Source organism: Macaca fascicularis, chromosome 16 (genome assembly GCF_037993035.2).
Source record: "Macaca fascicularis isolate 582-1 chromosome 16, T2T-MFA8v1.1".
NCBI classification, from domain to species: domain Eukaryota; kingdom Metazoa; phylum Chordata; class Mammalia; order Primates; family Cercopithecidae; genus Macaca; species Macaca fascicularis.
In genome coordinates this window covers 34,731,402-34,753,756 of record NC_088390.1, presented here as the reverse complement: position 1 = coordinate 34,753,756, position 22,355 = coordinate 34,731,402, and the positions used below count along the sequence as shown (strand labels likewise).

The window sequence follows — 22,355 nt, the reverse complement described above, 5'->3', positions numbered from 1 at the left end:
CTATTCCTCATTTACTTTGCTCATTAATACAAGTGAGTTTCAGATGGATGTGAAATTCCTAGAATTTCAGAACTTGAAATGTGTAAGAAATTCTCTTATTTTACGTATTAGGAAAATGAGTTCCAGTGAGGTTCCTATAAACTAGAAAGTGGCAGGACTAGAATGTAGGTTCCCCTGATTTCCCAACTTTGCTCTTTCTTCTGGAGTTACTTTCTGTGTATCTTACCAAACAAATGAAAAAAACAGACTGAAAAATACACCCTGCAGGCTGGGCACGGTGGCTCACACTTGTAATCCCAGCACTTTGGGAGGCGGAGGCAGGTGGATCACCTGAGGTTCAGGAGTTCAAGACCAGTCTGGCCAGCATGGTGAAACCCCATTTCTACTAAAACAAAATTAGCCAGGCGTGGTGGCACATGCCTGTAAATCCCAGCTACTAGAGAGGCGGAACCAGGAGAATCGCTTGAACATGAGAGATGGAGGTTGCAGTGAGCTGAGATCACACCATTGCTCTCCAGCCTGGGCAACAGGAACGAAACTTCGCCAAAAAAAAAGGAAAAGAAAATATACCCGAAAAAGTAGACCTACCTGTCTTTACTGTAAAATGGCCATTAACTCTTTGGAATGAGCATGTTCTTCATGGAGGGTTTCCAGTGGGTGGCCCTAGGAGTCCCAGAAAGGATATTATTATATTATCTCTGGACTAAACTAGATTGATTGTTAGGCTGAAGTGGACTTGAGTTTTTCCAATATTATTTTCAGGCCTTTAAAATTTTCTATTGGGTAACCAGTTGTATTGACTTGCCTTTTTTTTTTTTTTTTTTTTAAAGCATGTATACTTGAAAAAGTTCTTAGGATAGGTAGAAATTACGTGTGTGTGTGTGTGTGTATATATATATAAAATAGTATATATATAATAAAAACAGTGCCCCTCCAGAAGAGGGGAGCATGCAGCTAAATAGTAAGAATTTAGAATAACCCTGGAGTCTTTGTCCAGACACATTCTAACAGTTTTATATTTTGAATCTGAAAGATCCATAGGCTTCTGTTACTGCTGAGAATAAAGGCTGGTGTTACTGTGGGAAATTGAGTAAGCCTTGATTAGGACTGAATTAGTAGTTTTGCTAATTAATTTAATGTCAAGTTTTTGGTGCCAGGTTTTACTTAGATAGTTCCCACACTGGTTAAAATAAATTTTGACGGGCCGGGTGCGGTGGCTCAAGCCTGTAATCCCAGCACTTTGGGAGGCCAAGACGGGCGGATCACGAGGTCAGGAGATCGAGACCATCCTGGCGAACACGGTGAAACCCCGTCTCTACTAAAAAGTACAAAAAAAAAAAAAAACTAGCCGGGCGAAGTGGCGGGCACTTGTAGTCCTAGCTACTCCGGAGGCTGAGGCAGGAGAATGGCGTGAACCTGGGGGGCGGAGCTTGCAATGAGCCGAGATCGCGCCACTGCACTCCAGCCTGGGCGACAGAGCCAGACTCCATCTCAAAAATAAATAAATAAATAAATAAATAAATAAATAAATAAATAAATTTTGACTTCATTTGCTGAGAACAACAAAAGAAAAATCCAAGTGTTTCTTTTAATATTGGATTATTGGTGACAAGCTTTTTTCTTTGGCTGCTGTTTTCAAATACACTGCTTTTGTAATCAGTAGAAGTACATAAAACTCTTATTAAGTGAACTCAACCATCTCTGATCTGTAGGAGTTGAGGCCCTCACTGTCTAGAGGACCCTGTACTTGGAATTCATTGGAATTCCAAACAGCTACTTCCAGGTTGAGAAACTGGATCATATGTGTGTTAGTACAAAGAGGAAATGGGCTTGAAGTTTTGTTTTCATAAAAAAATGGGGCGATTTAAATGATGGTTATTTGGGATTTGTTATTGGAACATGGGTATTTTGATGTTCTAGAACTTATTTTTATTTTTATTTTTTAACCTTTCTAGATCCCAAAAGGATAATCACTTACAATGAAGCCATGGATAGTCCAGATCAATGAAGGACCAGACTGCCTATTCGTAACCTTTCTGCAGCATTAGAGCCATCGTTCATGGGGGACACAAGGCTTTTATGCTCCTAGATCTTCAACGCAGCAGAGGAACCATAAGTAGAATCACAGGATAATATATACAAATATATATATATACATATATATATATATAGTTATTTAAAAAAGGCAACTGAAAGTAATTAGACTTCTTAAGGAATCAAATTTATTTCAAGAGACTACACATGGTTATTTAATCTCCGGTACTGAATAGGTTTTTTTTCTTCTGTTAGTTTTTGTTTTTAAGTGTGAATGCAAGTGATTAATGAATACAGACTTAACAAGTGTGGTTCTAAAGTTCCTGCTGTCATCAACTTGGGCAACAAATGACCCACTGGAAAGGCAAATCCACTTAAAAGATCTCTGTATCTTGTTCTGTGACTGAAGTGATACACTAATGACGGGGAACCCAGAATGATTCAACATTTTCCCCCACTCCTCCCTTGATCTTTTTGGTTTTACTTTAATTAAGCCCTGCGAGAATGCTGGATAAATGCCTTGAAGTTAGCAGGGTGTATTTTTTTAGCGAATATGATTTGCATGTCTTGCCAGGAGTTAAGCGGCCTCTGTGGGGTGTTGGGGGAATACTTTATTTCTTTCCATTTATTTTTTGTGGGGTGGGGGGATAGGGGAGGGCATTGAAGTTCTACAATTCTGGAATAGTTGATGGTACATAGTTAACTTGGCTTCGGTTACATATTGGACTTTAACAACTGAAGAATCTATGCGTGTCATTTAAAGAAAAGTTGCAGAACAAGCATTTGGCTTAGATATACAATCTGGAAAAATATTCCTGTGCCCATATTTTAATGTAATTGTATAACTGGGAGCAAAAATATATTCTGCTTTTCAACTGTAGGTGCTCCAGACTTGCTCTCTGTCACTAACACTAAATGTGCTGTTTTCCTTATTTTTCATCAAACATTTAAGACAAACTTAGACCTTTCTGTAAATTCTCTTTTAATTTCTCAAAAAAATCTAAAAGGGGAAGTAAAAAGTCCATGAAAACTAAAACTTTTCATGTTTTTAGCCAGTGAGAAGGTAATAAACCCTGACTGTAGAAGGTGTGTTTTCATGCAAACTATACTTCTGAGCTTATTAGCTTCTAATTATATCTTAATAAATATATTTTATTACTAGAGCAAGATGGGTTTTTAAGGAAAATAATGTGAAATTCTGGAAATTTTCTTTGGGGCAGAGAAGAGCATTAGCCCTGTCTTATTACATTGCCATCCTGTTGCACTGCAGCTTGTGTATAGCATGCTAAAATAAATTTTTGTGTGTGTGTGCAGAAATTAAGGGTCCAATTGAGATTGGGTGATGTTAGTAGCATAATAACAAGTTGTCTGGCCTGACACAGCATCACATCACACACACAGAAATTAGTATATCCATGTATGTCAAATACAGGTTAAAATATCAGGGCATTTATATAAAGAGTTGTAGTCTTCTGATAAAAGTAGACTGGATCCCCTGGGGTATTTGGGGAGAAAGTAACTACTTTTGCTCTACCCCTAGAAATGTCCAGTTTTGAGTGACTGTAGTATGGATGGGTTTTCTTGTTTTGTTGATTATTTGAGGCTTTTAAAACAAGTAGTTCATGAAAGAAGCTGTTGGACTCAACATAGAGTAGAGTAACTATCTTTTTAGTCTGGATTTCTGCCCTGCTTAGATTTTAAAAGTATAAGCATGGATTGCCAATTCCACTTGATGTAAACAAAACTTTTTTTTATACATAATATATATATATATATAAAATAACTTATTGTATCAGTCCAGGTTCAGAAACTTGTGGTAGGCCAGTTCCAGATAGTTTCATTTCACCTGTAAACTGTATCACTTTTACTGATATTGTAATTTTCAAATGTATAATATGTTTACAGATGTGCCCTGCATTTAGTCTGCCTTGTTCCTATTTTGATTTTTGTTGAGTCTCCTGCCTGCTTGCCAAAAGCTAGGATGCTTCAGGCCCATGTACAATTGAAAGCAGAGGCATCCTTGAGCTTTAAAGCATTGAACAAACTGGAAAATGCAACATACCACATAACTGAAGTGAAAAAAGTCTGTGTTTTTGTGTTTTTTTAATAAAAATTTTCAAAAAGTTTAAAAAAAACATATAAGGTTGATTAAAGGGAAAAAAGGCTCCAGTTTGTTTTACAGGTTTTAAAGTTCTGCTGTGTGTTCAATTGCCTTGTGTAACCACTTGTCGCCTTAGGGCCAGATTCCCCTCACCACTCCCCCTTTTTAAATGTCCATTTTGCTTGCCTGGAATTTTAAAGTTCTTCTGTCTCACAACTCACAAGAAACTTTCTGGGTTTGTGACATACAGAGATTGAATGAATATATATTTGAAAATGAAAAAAAAAAAGACAAACCCAGCCCCCACATGAATTGGGCTTTTTAACTTAGAAGCAACACTTGATTGAACATTTTTAGAAAGCTGTTGCTTTTCTAATTTCTTTCCATATCCCTCAGGCCTCAGTGTTTGGAGAAGCCAAAAAGAATGTATCACTTCTCTGTCTGTCCAAAGGTTTTGGAGAGTCTCACTTTTAAATGAAACAATGCAACATTTCACTTTGATTTCTCCACTGAAAGTTCCTTGATTATATGGTTAGAGGTATGTAGTTAGGAATGTCTGTTAACTTTCTGAGAACCCTAGTGCCCCATCATATTAACTGTCAGTATTTTGGGGGCATTAGGTTAATAGACTTAATTGCCTAGGTACAAGCAGGACTTTGGGACAAATCTCTTTGTGCTGTTTGGTAACACTTAACTCTATTTGTTGCAATCTTTCTCCTTAGGTCCTCACACAATTCCTTACAGAGCACTTATTAAAAAAAAAAATCTTAAGAGTTGATCTGTTTTCTGATTATTTTGTGTAAGCTTCTAAACAGACTTCAGCTGTGATTAATTTAGCACATTTAAATAACGTGTTATTGTTTGGTGTAAAGAATTTTCCTCCAACTCAGAGTATTAGTACTGTAGCATAAACCAAATACAGTCTAGAGGGGATTTTTAACATCCCTCCATTATAAAGACTGAAAAAGGGGTGTGTGTGTATGTATGTGTATGTGTGTGTTGAGTGTGTGTGAGGAAAAGATGGAGATATTAAAAATTAGTAAATGAATGTGTATAAGACATTAGTATTCAGAGAATGAACTTGTATTTATTTTGTGCCATTTGTTTTCATTACACAGAAAAAAGTCAGGTGGTTTAAATCCTTAAAAGGGTAGTATTGAAAAATGGCACTAAGAATGAAATTATGACCTATTTTTTTAATAGCTATGAAGATACTAATTATGGGTGAAGATTTCTTTTTAAATCTGTTTTGATTATTGTAGGCTTCTGTGTCACATACCACTCTTGTAGGTGTCCTCAATAATCCCTTTTTCCCGCAAAACACACAGGGTGTATTATCTTTCTCTTTATTCACCCTCACTTTGCTGAACTGAAGTTAATTACATAGCCTTTCTTCTAACCTCCTTAGTAATGAACCTTCACATAAAGTGTATTTACAGCATCTATGGTAGCCAGCCCTTTCTCCTCTACTTTCTAGGAGGGGATTAAATTCCAATAACTAGGAATTTAATAACAGATTTTTTTTTCTTTGAAATAAATGGCCAGAGAGTTTCTCCATTTTAGAATTTTGCTGTCCTCCTTAGTCATCTGCTTACCTAGTCATTACTCAATCTGCAGAAACTTCATAAAGGAAAAGTGCTGCATTGTTTTACAAATAACAGTTTTAGGGAAAACCTCAACTATGGGAGTTGTCCACAATACAAATTTTCAAAAAACATTACATAAGGGTAATTTCATACTTGGTTGTTAGACTTGTTGCTTCCCCACATCAGAGGCATCTAATGATTTATCTTTTGTAATTGCTGTAAACTTTTTAAAATAAAGCCATTTAGTGTGAAATTGTCAGGTATCAAATGGCTATTGGAAAGGGACTTTACTCAATTTAAATTCCACTGTAAATAAGGAGGGAGTCATTCCTGCGAGGGTCTCTTCAGAGAAATAGGTTAAAAGTCCAATTTCCAGGTATTACGAGTATAGTTATGCCACTGGGCCATATCCTCAAATAACAGCTGATCCCTCTTGTATAAATATGTTAACTGTGCAGAACAGTTATGCTATAGGACAAATACAATGGTCCTTAGGGTCAGATTGGTTGATGCCACACCAGTCAAGGTAGAGTCTGATAGGGCAGTATCTTAATAACCCTACCCATGACTTAACTGTTGGATTTGAAAGGAAAACGTAGGATTTGCTCTCCTCCCCTTCACCCCCAGAAAATTTTGATAATTTGTTTAAAAGGGAGAGGCAGAGGAAAAGATTAGAAGCATAAATAGCTGCTCTAAGTTTGCCAGAGGCACATAGCTTAACATTAGTTCTTAATATCGATGTTATTTTTACTAATGTAATTAATCAACAGAGCACCAAGATTCTTTCATGGTGAAAAAGGTGGGCTTCTGTTTTGGTATTTTAAAATGTTTCTTTTAAAATATATATCACCTTTGTGAGAACCGGGACCACCTGGGAGAGTGATGAATCATTGGCTCTACTCAAAAGCATTGCTTTACTGAGTTTTAAATTTCACACCGTTTTGCTGCTCAAGAAAGGTCTTAAAGTAGTTAAAGGATGCCAGCAATAGTCCGAATAGAATTTTCAGTTGTCTGCATGATGAAAACACCCAGTGCAGCATGATTGGAATATTGCTTTTGCATTACTGGGAATGGTACATCAGTTATGGGCTAGAAACTATGGAACAGCCATCCTGGGATGCTGATTCAGACTTCCCTATTTATCCATACAATTTTGTTATGTCCAGAGTTCTAAAGCCATTTTATAATACTGCAGTATCCCCCCCCCTTTTTTTTTTGAGACGGACTCTCTGTTGCCTAGACTGGAGTACAGTGGTGCAATCTTGGCTCACTGCAACCTCCATCCCCTTGGTTCAAGCAATTCCCCTGCCTCAGCCTCCCGAGTAGCTGGGATTACAGGCGCACACCACCATACCAGGCTAATTTGTATTCTTAGTAGAGATGGGGTTTCACCATGTTGGCTAGACTGGTCTTGAACTCCTGACCTCAGGCAATCTGCCCACCTCGGCCTCCCAACGTGCTGGGATTACAGGTGTGAGCCACCGTGCCCGGGCCAAGTATCCCTTTTCTACAGCCTTACTAAACTAGCTACAAACATTTATTTTCCAATTTAGTTTTACTTTCAGTGCATATCAAAGTTATACTCTTCAGACCAACAAACTAACTTGAGGGCAAATTATATAGCTTTCCATATACCCTTTTTTCCTCAGGTGCTAATCAAAGGCTCTGAAAATGGATACTGCTTTAGTAATGTCTCCATTATTCTTAAAATGCTTATTTCTTTTGCTAGATGTAAAGATTTGGTGTTAACAAAAGTGGTTTTAATATGTAAATATGAATGAATGCCTTTAGTTTACCCTGTTTGTCTATTATTATTAGTCTGTTTTCATTTATCCTTCATAGAGGAGGATCCTTTCATGATCTTGAATACATTTCATTAGATACTGTTGCATTTTAAGAATGAAAATACAACTGTTTTCTGTCTTAGATTAATCCTGCTGCTGCTATGAGAAACTGAAAATCAAGAATGTGATGCACTTTTTACATTACTATATACCATACATATACCATAGGTTGCTTTGATACCTTTACTGTAGCACAGCCACTAACAAGAGTGAGTGAATTATAAAATTCTCTTTGGGAGGGAATCAGTACAAGTAACTAATTCTCAGCTGATATTGGCCTATGAAGGACAATAACTTAGGAATATAAGAATTCTGTTAATAGTAGTACACTTTTTGGCCTTAAATGTCTTCTACTACTGAAAATAGTTTAAATCTTAGCTTTGTTTCTATTACTCCCTCTCTCTGCCTCAGAAAGAGGAATTGGGAAGAATGGCTTAAAGGATGTGGTGTCATTGACATGTTGCTGATCTTTTAGAAAACATTTGTCTATGTAAGCTGGGGACTTAATTTTGTTTGTATATAGAGAAGAAATAATGCTGCCCTGAACCAATCAGATTTAGTTTAAATCAAATCAATCAAAACTCCAACTATTCTGTTTCTCTTGTCTTTTTACTTAGCAAAGGAAAACTTTAGTAAGAATGCTACTTGACAAGAAGAAAAGTCATTTCTCAAGCACATACCCAAACTTGAAGGTGGTGATTGAACCCAAAATAATGGGTGGGAAACACCAAATGAGGTGGAGGAATATGAGAAAGATGTGTGGGCCAAAGCTATCTGGTTATATTTTGATGTTGCCAATATCGCAAAGCCAAAATTTTAATTTGCTTATTTAATATATTTGTTGGCCAGAGATCTATTTTTATATCAATGTGCCTTGCGTGTATATTAAAAAAAAGAATTGGAAAGGCCATGTAGTAATGCCTGAGATAGTTGATGGTTCTTACCACCTCACTAATTTTTATGCAGTATGAAATGCTCATTCTATTGCCCAACTGGTGCTCTCTGTTTAAAGTTATAGATCTTGTCAAACTGGAACTATTTTATAAGCTGGGGAAGTGATTTACTTTTTTTGTTGTATCTTTTTTGTTCTTAATCTATTAGTGGCTGTCCTGTAGTGGGAAATAATTAAAGGATTCTTCACTCTCTTTTCTTCTCCCCTCAGCACCTTCTTCAAGTAAACATTTCTTGTGTGCTTTGAAAAAAGTTTCAGCTTGCTGTCTCTTTTAGTGTTTTAAAGAAGTGTTATACAAAGCATTGTTTGCAAAATGTAGGGAGATAATGGAGTCCACTTTAATTTGGAATTCTGCGTGAGCTATGATCCAAGTTACCAGCTCTTTCCAACTTTAAAAATTTTGTTAAAAGCACCTTGCTTAGAAAATTTAAAATATTTATGTCTGCAACAATTGTCTCAAAATAATAAACTGTGCAATTCTTGTCATTAAAAAAAAAAAAAAGATCTGAATTCTCCCTAATGTGACTTGTTAGTTTCTCTCTGTATTTCCTGCCAGTGTAAATGTGAAAGCTTTGCTTGCATTACGTTTTAGAAATGCATTTTGCACACTCGAATTTTGCCGAAGCTCCGTGAAAAGGTTAGATCTAAGTAGATGAATAAAGCTATGCACATGTTTTGAAAGTTTAATTTGTGTGTCATTACCAAAAGTGACCGATTTGTCCTTATTACTTTGCTGTTCTTAGCTTTACCATCTTTGGAAACTTGGCTCAAAGTTATATAGGTCTGGGCTAGCTCATCAGTGGAACTAGGAGAGAGGAAAACTGGCACCTATTTTAATAAAGTTCAATTTAAACGAGAGCTTGACTTGTATCTATTAAAGGGCTTTTCTTGAAACAGGGCAGTTTTATCAGCTTTACAAATCATTGGATGCTCTTCCTTAGTAATATTTTGGTTTATTTGATCAAATAGAAATGGAAAGTAATTCAAACTGAAAGACCCTTTTTTGTCACATGGAACTTGGTGACAATTTTATGTCTTAAAGCTGGTTTAAAGGTAGGATAGCCTTTTACTTTTATTGCTGTTGCATAAATTTGGTTTACTGAATTGACTGGCTTGAGATTAGAATTATTCAGTTGTTTGTAAGATCAAAGCACAGGTGGTTTTAAAGATAACATGTATCTTTTAAAAAATTGCCCAAGCTAATTAGAACAAGTTTAGAAATTGGGTACATTTGGTTCAAGTGCTGCAATGTGCATGTACTAAATAGCTTTACTTTGTGTGTATGTGTACTTATAATGTATAGATGTACTGCCCAGGTTTTGTCAAATCATCTTTTTTAAAGCTTTTTTTTTAATTGCTTCAGGACTTTTGTAGGAGAGGCTAATATGTTTAAGTAGAAGATATTACTGATGGTATTTTCCCCGTGTTCCTACATATAAAATAAATATTTCCATTTTATAGCTTTTTCAATGTACAGAAGAGGGTTACTTCTTCATCAAGTATGTTGCCTTTGAGGACACAGCAAAACCCTTCTATATGTATCTTCATTGATAGTGGCAGTTAAAAACGAAGTCATCCAGTTAAGACTCGAAAGGTGACCCATAATTAATTGCATGGCCTTAAAAGGCAGAAATGCAGGAGTGTAGCAAGCATCATCTTAGATGGCTATGGTTCCTCTTCCGCATCTGTCAGTAGTTCACTTATGTTCAGTCTTAGAACCTATTGGAAAAGCAAAGTAATTTCTCTGTCTTGTGCAGAGGCACTTAGGAGCTGAGTTACATCTTAATCTAGGGGAATGGATGATAAATGGAGTACAGTTATGTTAATGGATGTTTTCCCTTCCCCCTCTCAAAAAAAGTTTCAATGTTTGTTTTGCCCAGTCAAAAATATAGGTCTTTTCTAGATATAAGAACAGTGACCAGAAATTTTCCCTTTTGCTAAATGCTTAGGTATTTGCTATAGCTGTTTCTGATGTCATGGATTCTGAGGAAGTGTCAGTTACGTGATGATCTTCCTTTATTGTTGTCTTACTTCATCATGTTCAGTGTTTTAAAAATATAATACAAACACTCTACAACCATACCCAGATTTACTTATTTTATCAGAAAAAAAAAAAAACTTGAGAAATTTGTAGATCAAATTGAGAGACAATAAGTGTACATTGTTGAATAAAAAATTTTAAAGTTTCTGAGGTGTTTGTTATCTTTTGTGTGCTTTAATTTTTTAAAAAGTCTTTACTGACGAATCTTAAATTCAGCTGATAAAAAGTAAAAAAAAAAAAAAAAAAAAAAAAACCTGAAAACTAAGTTTGTGATATTGATAATGATTTTTTTCCAAAGGGTCAAATATGTGAAGAATTTAAGTCTTAAGTGTACTATGGTCCTGTGAATTTTTTTTTTTTTTTTTTAATCATAGAGGTTTTTACAGTGCTTAGAATTAGCATGCTTATTGAAAAATCCAGAGCTATCCTGCCTTTTTGCAGGACATTAAGTCTTATGCTTTTCCAGTTGAAATAAATCAAAATTGAGCTAAGCAGTTAAGCAACTAGAATGTTAAGCTGCCAGTATTCTGAATTTATTCATAACTTTATGTTGAAATATGTGGCAGTACACACTGGAGAAACTTCCTGTTTCTATAGTACTGATTTGTCACAAGGTGAAAGGAAAATCAATGCCAACTTCAGCATTATTAGAAAGAGCAGGAGACGGGAGGAAAGGACATAAAAACATTTACCAAAAGTGTCAGTCACTATAGAGATTGATAACATTTAGGTCATATGCTTTATTGTTCTTTGAGATAAGGAATAATTGTCCTTGGCCTGGTAAGTGACTTGCAAGGACACAAGGAGAATGTGGAGTTTTATGGAAGCTTAACTAAAAATTCTCATCCAGGCAGGTGCAGTGGCTCAACACCTGTAATCCCAGCACTTTGGGAGGCCACAGTAGGTGGATCACTTGAGCCCAAGAGTTAAAGACCAGCCTGGGCAACATAGTGAGACCTCATCTCTACAAAAAGTACAAAAATTAGCCAGGCACGGTGGCAGGCGCCTGTAGTCCCAACTACTCAGGAGGTTGAGGCAGGAGGATCACTTGAGCCCAGGAGATCGACACTGTAGTTAAGCCAGATCGCACCACTGCACTCCAGCCTGGGTGACAGACCCTGTCTCAACAACAAAAATTCTCATCCACAGGCCGGGCGTTGGTGGCTCATGCCTGTAATCTCAGCACTTTGGGAGGCCGAGGCGGGAGAATCACCTGAGGTCGGGAGTTCGAGACCAGCCTGACCAACATAGAGAAACCCCATCTCCACTAAAAATACAGTAATTAGCTGGGTGTGGTGGTGCATGCCTGTAATCCCAGCTACTCGGGAGGCTGAGACAGAATCTCTTGAATCCGGGAGGCGGAGGTTGTGGTGAGCCGAGATAGCGCCATTGCACTCCAGCCTGGGCAACAAGAGTGAAACTCCACCTCAGAAAAAAAAAATTCTCATCCACATAGGTGTGATTTATGTGAAGCATGGTAGTTAATTCAGTCTACAAAGTTTTGTTTTGTTTTGTTTTTAATGATGTTTATTGTGGATTTCAGCAGCTAACATTTGAAAGCAATGTCTGTGAGCAGAACATAAAACTCATTCTAGAGTGCTTAGCAAGGTCTCATGCTTGAGGAATTATCGTACTTGGAGCTTTTAATCAGCTACTGTTGGATTCGGCGAATCGATTGGATCTGGGAAGTCTGGGCATGAGATCCCCACTCTCTCCAATGTTTATAGTCTCCTCCGTGATGGTCACATTCCAAGATATACTGATACCCACGATATCCAGGATATTGGTAGCAAACCCAGCTGGGAAATTCAAAGTACATTTCATTATTAAAACTAATTAGGAATCTGGTTAACACCCCAAAATCTGAGCCTCTTTCCTCAACTTAATGGTATGGGATGCTTTTGGTCTTAGAAAAATATAGCTATCCTAAATGTGTCAGGCACTATTTGCAAGCATAATACAGCTACAGCTAGTTGATTAGCCTTAATCATCAAAAGAGGTATAAGTGAACATAAATTCTTCCATAGAGGCATGTCTGGGGGAGATAAATCTGCAACCTTAAGTGGTAGTTGGTATAAAGAACTTGTGATTCAAAATTATGTATAACTAGAATGTGACATCTATACCAATACATATGAAATCTGATTAAAACAACCATTGATGCAACTTCAGGAATTACTTTGAAGTGTATTCCAACCCTGTTTTTGTACTTACGCCCCATTTTGTATCTTCATGGAGCCGACTTCGTTGTTGGGCCAACCCATGGCTTGCAAGGAGGGGTAGTCATCAGAGATCTCCCACTGGCGTCCAATAAAGTTTTCCTTCTCAAAGATGGTCATCTTAGACTCCTTATGATTCTGTAATTCAGAAATTGTTTTAAAATGTTCAGTACTGGTGTATGGCTATCATTCATGTTTTTCAAAATTGAAACACTTTTTTGGATTACACAAGGAAGCATGTGATAATTTATTTTAAAAAGATTAAGGCAACAGATATGTGAGAAAAAAGTTACCCATAATTTTGTTTATTCCAATTTAAATACCATAACATTTGGAATGTACAAATAACTGATACACTATTTTGGAACAATGAAGAGGATTTGACAGTGGGAAAAAGTACTAACAAAATGCAGCCAACCAAGGGATGAATACTCACTAATGTGAAAAAAGATCTCACAAATTAATACAAAAAGTAAGCCCAAATATGTATGTGTGCGCTTGCGTGTGTATGTGTGTTGTTGGAAATAACCTGTATGTCCAGTAGGGGACATGAATACTACACAAGCATTAAAAAGGCAGAGACCAACCTGTATGAACTTCAAAAATGGACAAAACTGTTTGATGATAGAAAGTGGTAGGGGAGCAACTGAGTGGAAAGGGACACCAGGGAACTATGATGGAATGTTCTTTATATGGTTAGAGTGTTGGTTACATGGATCTATATATTTTCAAAACTCATGAGAATATGCACTTAGGATCTGTGCATTTTACTGTAGGTCAGTTATAACTTAGGGTGGAAAAATGAAATGTTTTTTTAAAAGTGAGATTGAAATAATTTCCAGATAGGGAACTATTTGTTTGGATTAGAGCTATTTCGGTTAACTTCTCCATCAGTTGAATTTTGGCAAGACTTTGAACCAAGGTGAGATTATTAACCAAAATCACGAGAAACTCACATATAGACTGAATATTTGGAAAGGTTCTAGCCCAACCTAACTCCTAATACAGGGATTATTTTTCAGCACACCCCTGAAGATCATCCTGCTTTCTGCTTGAACTCTTTCCAAAAAAGACCAGAAACATCCCAGCCTGATGCATTATTGAGTAATACTTAAGTGTTCAGAACAAGAAGATGATTATCAATGAATGTAGATAGATAATGGAAGACTTGCCTATTTTTTAGTCATTCCCACTTACCGAAAGGTTACTTCAGCATTTCCCTGTTTCTGCGGTAAAATGTTGCACAGATTGAAATTTAACTGGCCAAGGATTTGCTTTTTACTACAGGGTAAAGACATTCACTCATTTACTAGTGTTTCACAAGTTTATTGGGCTCTTGAGTATCCACTTATTGCCACCTGTAAGACCCTTAGTTTTAGCTTAAGGGAAATACCACCTGGTGGAGAAAAATCAAATAGCAGGCTTAGAGGAGAAAGTGATGTTTTCTCTTTTTTTTTGCTTTTGTCTTTTTTCCTGCCACATTCAGCATAACTGATGAGAAATAGCATGAACGTCAGTCTGTCCACACCCTCTTGTCCCATCCCTCATATGCACAGAAGTGGAAATTTCAGAGACTCACAGCTGAACAGATGGGGCGGAAGGACATGAGACGCTCAATGTGGTAGGCATTACTCCCACTCCAGGCATCCCAGCGAGGGTATTCTCCTCTCTCCAGGATAAACTGTTGCCCACAGAAGCTGGTATGCTCATAACCAATCCAGCTGCCAAAGACATGTAGTGTTTGTTCATGGTGTTCAAAGCCTATATGGCCTTGGGGAGAAGGCATCTTTCGTTTTAGATAAGTTAATAGTGGGGTAAAATATCAAGCCAATCCCAGTAGAGCTGTACAAAGTAATTTATCACAAGAGGTGAGGAATGAGTTGACAGGTATACTAAGCAGGTTTATGAATGTAATAATTGTTTTGGGATTATCACTGAAAAGGTCTGTCTACGTCACTGGTCTGAGTGAAGTATATTAGCAAAGCCAATCTAAAATTGTATTTCCGGGCTGGGTGTGGTGGCTCACGCCTGTAGTCTCAACACTTCAGGAGGCCAAGGCAAGCAGATCGCTTGAGCCCATGAGTTGGAGACCAGCCTGGGAAACATGGCAAAACCCCGTCTACAAAACTCAAAAATTAGCCAGGCGTGGTGACACAGTACTGCAGTCCCAGTTATTCAGGGGGCTGAGGGTTGAGCCTTGGAGGTGGAGGCTGCAGTAAGCCATGATTGTGCCACTGCACTCCAGCCTGGGCAACAGAGTAACACTTTGTCTCAAAAAAAAAAAAAAAAAAAATTTTTTTTTTTTCCTCCATACCTGGTTCAGGATCTGGTGACTGACTATTGCAAGCTTGTCCAACCTGTGGCCCAAGGGCTGCATGCAACTCAGGACAGCTTTGAACACAGCCCAACACAAGTTTGTAAACTTTCTCAAAACATTTTGAGTTTTTGTTGTTGTTAGCTCATCAGCTCTCGTTATTGTATTTTATATGTGGCCGAAGACAATTCTTTCAGTGTGGCCTAGGGAAGCCAAAAGATTAGACACCCCTGGACTATTGCTTTGGCTCAAGCCAAACCAGTTGACTTATTCTTAAGAAAGCACAGGGATGAACAAGCAACTGATGGATTACTAGTATCTTTTTTCCTGTGACTTGCAAGTTCTTTCTCCTAGTGCCCCATACTTAAAACTTGAAACACTCAAGTTCAGTTTTTCACAATTGGGTCTCAGTGATGACACCTTAAAGTGTTACTTCTTTCAAAGGACTGAAGAGCTTAATATTGGTGGCAAGCAACTTGTGGAAGCCTATCCACATGCAAGGCCAGTTCTGCCTAGTCAAGGGCGAGTCTTTTCCTTAGGTGTTTTCAGGCTAATGATAAAGGTCTCAACTACTCTGCCAAGAGTCAGAGGACAAAAATGAGAAGGTCTCCCTCACCAAGATTAACCATCAACAAGAAACTGCCTGAAAGATGAATCAGGAGCTAATATGTCTCTGGAGTCATGGGGTTAAGGTTTTTTGTTTTTTTTTTTTCATAAAGAAATTAGCTAACAGTGTCTGCTCTGGGACATGCAGGAGGAGAGTTAGCCATAGAGGCAGCCACTTGACACTTTCTTCTTTACCAATTTTCTGCAGGCAAGAAAAACTCAAGGGTCTTGTGGCTGTTCTGAGGGCACCCTAGGTAGCAGCCTGTGAGCCCCAGAATCAAAAATTTGATTACTGCCACTGCCCCACCCCATTGTATGTATGTATTTATCCAGCCCCTGAAATCTAGTACCAGGCCTAAGAACCTCATGTTCCTTTTAGCTTTGGCTTACTAAATTATGCATGTAGTGATTTCTTTTGAGGCCTCTCTCTGAGAAATGACTAGAGCCTAGGGGGACATCCTTCTTCCCCTATCCCCACTCTATGGTCCCATGTCTGAAGGGACTTGAAATAAGGGACTGTGGTTCTACAGAGATCCATACTCACGCGCCACATTCCACCTTGAGGGACCGGACATTATCAAAACTGCGCTCAGAGACATTTGGACAGGAGCTGGTGAACTCCATCCTCTTGCCCTGAAAGTTCTCCTGATCATAGATGGTTATCTGAAATGAGATTGAATGGCACAAGAGAGCTAGAACCTGGTACATCAGGAAAAACAGAGGCCCAGGTCAACAGCTTAATTTGTGTCTGACTCGGTGCTCTCTGTTACCAGCTGTAGCCTGGGATGTCTGATGAGGTATCTTCCAGTGTAGACAGGGCAGGAAGGGGTCTGAATTAATGCCACTGGTTGGTGTTCATTTGCCCAGAGTAGGGATGACGTGGAGGGAGGATTGGTTTATTGTAGAAATGGTCTGAAGGGATAACAGCTAGACCAATGGACAGGCCAAGGACTTATGGGCTCCCATTCCACCACAGTTCCTTCATAAGCATGGCCCAGAGGCCAGGATTCTGGGAGTCCCAGGAGTTCCTTACAGATTCTTAGCTTCTCCAGCCACACCCCCATAGAAACCTAGGGTGTAAAGGAGAGTTATGGTCAACCTTTTTGCACTTTGAACTAAAACCTGGCTTGTGGACCTGGCCAGAGGACCACTCCCAAAGCTGTGAGTTGGCCAATGAGGAGAATGGGGAGTGTTGGAGAGAGGCCAGTGAGAGGCCTGAGGATCAGCCACTTCAGCCAATGGTTAAAGCCAACCTCAGGCTGGAAGGCTGAGTCCTGTAATTGATTTGGGATCTAGTAGTAAATCTCTTTATGGGCCCTCATTTTCTCCATGGATATAATCATTGCTGGGCTGCTGTATTTTAAGATGACTTTAGTGGGAAGGAGAGAGGAGTTAGGAAACTAGGTATCATCTCCCACCCATCATTGGCATCCAGAGTCATCCTTCCTTTGTCCAACAGGACATCCTGAGAGATCCTTCCTTTGACACCACTGGAGCTTGTGTGGACCTTTCCCCTACAAACTGGGTTTTTTCTGGTCAGTCACTGCTTCATGGATGAGCACAGGCTTGGGGCCTGCTCTGTGCAGCATCTCACCCCTGCCCTGTTGGATGTGATGGGGGTGGGCTTACCTTCCATGGCCCCAGGGACCCCTGCGTAGGGTTGGTCTGAGCCATCTTCGTGGTTGGAAGGGTTTCTGGAAGACAGAGCACACATGAATGAGGTGGCCTCTGGGGAGGAGGGTGAGGTGACGGAATGCCTTGAAAGGTAAAGGAGACTTGAAGTCTGCAAGACAGACTTTGGTTGGAATTCTGGCTCTGCCGCTCACTAGCTGTGCCTCGGGATTTTGTTGTTGTTGTTGTTGTTGTTGCTGCTGTTTTGAGACAGGATCTTGCTCTGTCATCCAGGCTAGAGTGCAGTGGCACAATCTCACTTGACTGCAACCTCTGCCTCCTAGGCTCAGGCGATCCTCCTGCCTCAGCCTCCCATGTAGCTGGGACTACAGGCATGCACCACCATGCCCGGCTAGTTTTTGTATTTTTAGTAGAGATGGGGGTTTCACCATGTTCACCAGGCTGGTCTTGAACTCCTGACCTCAAGTGATCCACCCACCTCGGCCTCCCAAAGTGGTGGGGTTACAGGCGTGAGCCACCGCACCCAGACTGAGCCTCAGTTTTTCCATTGGTAAAGCTTCAACGTGCAGAGTTATTGTAAGGATCAGAAACAATAGGCTGGGCACAGTGGTTCACGCCTGTAATCCCAGCACTTTGGGAGGCTGAGGCGGGTGGATTACCTGAGGTCAGGAGTTTGAGACCAGCCTGGCCGATGTGGTGAAACCCTGTCTCTACTAAAAATACAAAAATTAGCCGGGTGTGATGGCACACACCTGTAGTCTCAGCTACTCGGGAGGCTGAGGCAGGAGAATCACTTGAACCTAGGAGGCGGAGGTTGCAGTGAGCTGAGATCTCGCCACTGCACTCCAACTTGGGCAACAGAGTGAGACTCCATCTCAAAAAAAAACAAAAGGATCAGAAACAATAATGCAGGTAAAGCACTGACAAGCATTGTAACCCCGTCCTCTCATTTGCTTTCAGGTGACAGCATTGCCTCTGTCCACAATATAAACTCTCTGGCAACCGCCTAGGCCAGACCCCTCATGTGACTGGCCAAACAACCAGCCATGCCAGGATCCCAAGCTCCAAACTCCCTTGTAACCCTTCACGGTCTCATCCTTATCTGGCTCCTTTCTTTCTCTCTCTCTCTCTCTCTCTCTCTCTCTTTCTTTTTTCTTCGGAGTATTTTTGTATTTTTAGTAGAGACAGGGGTTTCACTATATTGGTCAAGCTGGTCTGGAACTCCTGAGCCACCGTGCCTGGCCATTCCTTTCTGCTTTTCTATCTCCTAGGTCCTACCCAACCTTGACCTTGCCTCCTCAGATGCTTTCCTGCCTTCTCCAGCCCACAGCCACTTGCCTTCTTTCTTGATTTCTGGCACTCATCACAGTACCAATCTGTATTCTGGTTGTTGGATGTCCTGGTGAGCACCTCAATGGCAAGGCCTGGGTCTTCTAGGGGATTGGTATAGCATCGTGCTGAGCACATGTGGGGATGAGGGATTGGGAGACATTGAAAAAGACTTATTGAAGGAAAGTGAAGAAGAAAAGAGTTACAGTAGTTAACACTCAACAATGGCTATCTACATGTCTGGCCCTGTTTTAAATGCTTTACCTGCATTCACGCATTTAATCTTCACACAAAGCCTATGAATTAAGAATCATCATTATCCCCATTTTACAAATGAGGATACTGAGGCTCATAGAGGTTAGGTAGACAGTAAAGATGGTAGGATGAGTTTGAAAAAAGGAATCACAGAGCAAGAAAGAGGAAGGAAAAGAGCGGGGGGGAAGGGAAGAAGGAAGACAGGCAGGTGTGTATTAGGTTTCTTGACTTAGGACAGATATTCATGGCCCTCCATCTGGCTGGTATTGGGCCCAGGAATGATGCGTGTAAGCTCTGTAATATATCTTTCCATTCTCAATCTCTGAATAAGCAACATTTCCCAGGTCCTGCCCCCATACCTTCTCCCTGCTCATTTCTTGGGGGCTCATGCCCACCCCCCAGCCTTGGTTGCTAGGGCAGTGGTTATTGCTATATAAGTGACTCCTCTTGGGATGACAAGAGAAGGCTGCCTTCCGCCAGAGTTCCCCAGTCTTCTCCAGCCACCGTAGAAGGCTCTACACACTAGGCAGGAGAACTGGGCCCTCTCCTGGTCATGTCTCTGCAGGGCAAGGAGAGGAAGGGCAAGGGCACCCTGAGGGCCTTACTCACCCAGCTCCTGCTGCACAGTCTGGGTCTCCATCTGGTGCCACTTGCTCTGTGGCCCCCCTCTTTATAGCCCTGTGGCCTCTGGCCTCTGGCCCTGTCAGCACTCTGCTGTCCCTCTGCCTTTGTTCCCCCTGATCCCCAGAGCTTTGGTGGTTCAGCTTGCTGGGCAGGCATCCCTTGGGCCTTTGTTTAAACCAGGGATACAGAAATCCAGAGAGGCCCCTCTGTTGTGGGCATGGCTGGCTGCTGCAGGCCTTGGCTGCTCTAGTCTTTCTTAATCTTAGAGCAGCTAGGGGGTGAGGACAGAGGTCTCTGCCATGAGTATTTGTCTCTTGTCCTTCTCCAGGTTCCTCACACCACCTTAGGATCTTCCTAAGACCCTGGGAGACCCCATGTCATATCAAACACATCAAAATGCACCTCACTTCCATACAGGATATGCATTTCCTGTTGTTTAAAAATGTGAAAGAATTATTATAATTCTGAACTCTATTGAGAAAAAATGGTTCATTGTATTCTTGGGAATCTTTTTTATGCTGTATTTATATATAACTATGTAAGAGTTGACTTCAATTGTAGTTGACTAGCAGACATGAGTCTCTCTGTAGCTATTTTATTAAATATTCCTTTTACTTTTGTAATTTTCTTTTAAAATTTTGGAGCTATAACTTTTGGGGTTTTCAAAAAAGAATTAAACCATTTATTGAATAACTCCTATATATTAGACATGTGTTAAATGCTTTACTTGAAAGGTTTGAATTAAATACTTTTCCACGGCCGGGCGTGGTGGCTCAAGCCTGTAATCCCAGCACTTTGGGAGGCTGAGACGGGCGGATCACGAGGTCAGGAGATCGAGACCATCCTGGCTGACATGGTGAAACCCCGTCTCTACTTTAAAAATACAAAAAACTAGCCGGGCGAGGTGGCGGGCGCCTATAGTCCCAGCTACTCGGGAGGCTGAGGCAGGAGAATGGCGTGAACCCGGGAGGCGGAGCTTGCAGTGAGCTGAGATCCGGCCACTGCACTCCAGCCTGGGCAGCAGAGCGAGACTCTGTCTCAACAACAACAACAACAACAAAATAAATAAATAAATAAATAAATACTTTTCCACAAGAAAAGAAAGAAATACTTTCCCACAGCCACCACAACAGTGCTATTTTCACCTCTTTTCCAGATGAAGAAACTAAGACAGAGAACGATCAAGTGACTTGCCTAAGGTCACAATATTTATAATGGCAGAGCCCAGACTCAAACCCAGTTCTAAAGTCACTGCCCTGCACGGGCCCTCCCTCAGGAGTAATGCATAAATGGCCCAGAAAATTCCGGGAGAGGAAAGAGACCTCCCTGGCTAGAACTGCAATTCTGAATATAAACACTGAGCATATAAGGGTTGCAACTTTATCTGTTTCAAAAGGGGAAGGAGCCTAGAAATGAAGCAATTTTTCCTCCTCAAATTACCTTGACTGCCTGTCCCTTTGTCTTTAATGTTAATTCCTTTCACCATTCTGCTCCCAAACAGGCCAGGTCCCATGTCAGTTCCAGGAGGAAAGGGCTCTTTCAGCCTGCGGGCCATCGTTGGGCAGCAGTAGGAAGGGGAAGAAGGCAACCCTCTGAATACCTCCTCTGGACTCACCATCTAGATGTGAAGGGTTCACCTGCTCCATCTCAGATTCCCAGGGGCCTTCCTGTGACGTTGTCTAGGCAAGTGGTGATAGGGACCTAGATGTCCTTGCTTCTCCCCTCTAGCTCACCCAGGCCAGGGGCGAGAATTTCTGCCATCCACACCTTCAAAACCAATTTTTTTTTTTTTTTTTTTTTTTTTGAGGCGGAGTCTCGCTCTGTCGCCCAGGCTGGAGTGCAGTGGCGCGATCTCGGCTCACTGCAAGCTCCGCCTCCCGGGTTCCCGCCATTCTCCTGCCTCAGCCTCCCGAGTAGCTGGGACTACAGGCGCCGCCACCACACCCGGCTAATTTTTTTGTATTTTTAGTGGAGACGGGGTTTCATTGTGTTAGCCAGGATGGTCTCGATCTCCTGACCTCGTGATCCGCCCGTCTCGGCCTCCCAAAGTGCTGGGATTACAGGCTTGAGCCACCGCGCCCGGCCCAAAACCAATTTTTTTTTTTTTGTATTTTTGAGACAGAGTGTCGCTCTGTTGCCCAGGCTGTAGTGCAGTGGTGCGATCTTGGCTCACAGCAACCTCTGCCCCCCAGGTTCAGGTGATTCTCCTGCCTCAGTCTCCTGAGTAACTGGGATTACAGGCACCTGCCACCATGCCCAGCTAATTTTTTTGTATTTTTAGTAGAGGCAGGGTTTCACCATGTTGGCCAGGCTGGTCATGAACTCCTGACCTCAAGTGATCTGCCCACCTCGGCCTCCCAAAGTGCTGAGATTACAGGTGTGAGCCACCATGCCCAGCCAATTTTGAAGTTTTACTGTATTGTTTTAGGTCTTTGGAAATCTCACAGGCCCAAGTTACTATGTATATAGTACCTTAAAGGGTAAAATGACTTCTCCCCAGAAACTTCAGGACATTTGATGAAGGTTAGGTAGGGGAATCGTGGGCCTCCCCAGGGGCCCTGAAGAGGCAGATGTGTTCTTCAAGCATCACAGATATTGTGAGAAGCAAGAGGCTGCAATGGATGTGGAGGTCTTTGAGCCAGGCAGATGTGGGTTCAAATCCCAGTTTCTTGGCTGGGAGATTTGAACAAGTCACTCAGACTCTCTCAACTTCAAAAATAGAATATCTGCCTGATACATTGTAGGCTTATGATTCCTTACCCTACTCTCTTTCTAATGACAGATACTATTGAAAATTTCATAGCAGCTTGGAGAGAAG

At 40.6% G+C, this 22,355-nt stretch overlaps 2 protein-coding genes across 2 annotated transcripts in view; one reads left to right on the top strand and one right to left on the bottom strand.

The window, feature by feature from the left end:
* The window catches only part of NUFIP2 (nuclear FMR1 interacting protein 2), a 39,622-nt gene extending 28,917 nt beyond the window's left edge, over positions 1-10,705 (top strand). The window contains exon 4 of the mRNA XM_005583302.4: positions 1,956-10,705. Coding sequence (XP_005583359.2) covers positions 1,956-2,008 — 53 coding nt within the window. The 3' untranslated portion in view covers positions 2,009-10,705. The remainder of the gene's footprint in view (positions 1-1,955) is intronic.
* Positions 10,706-12,077: 1,372 nt separating this feature from the next.
* On the bottom strand, positions 12,078-21,092 carry CRYBA1 (crystallin beta A1). The gene is made up of 7 exons (XM_065532194.1): positions 20,978-21,092; positions 18,613-18,786; positions 17,327-17,391; positions 16,242-16,360; positions 14,357-14,498; positions 12,773-12,915; positions 12,078-12,357 (listed from the first exon to the last, which is right to left on the bottom strand). The coding sequence occupies exons 1-7, from the start codon at positions 21,090-21,092 to the stop codon at positions 12,210-12,212; spliced, it is 906 nt and encodes a 301-aa protein (XP_065388266.1). The 3' UTR covers positions 12,078-12,209.
* Between the last annotated feature and the right edge of the window lie 1,263 nt (positions 21,093-22,355).

Excerpts from the sequence above, each read along its gene's own strand:
- CRYBA1 (XM_065532194.1), bottom strand. The coding sequence starts at position 21,092 with ATGGCCCGCAGGCTGAAAGAGCCCTTTCCTCCTGGAACTGACATGGGA. Across the intron at positions 18,787-20,977 it reads CAAAGGGACAGGCAGTCAAG|CACGATGCTATACCAATCCC; the intron begins GTAATTTGAGGA and ends ACATGTGCTCAG. Across the intron at positions 17,392-18,612 it reads TCTGAGGAGGCAAGGTCAAG|AAACCCTTCCAACCACGAAG; the intron begins GTTGGGTAGGAC and ends TCTGTCTTCCAG.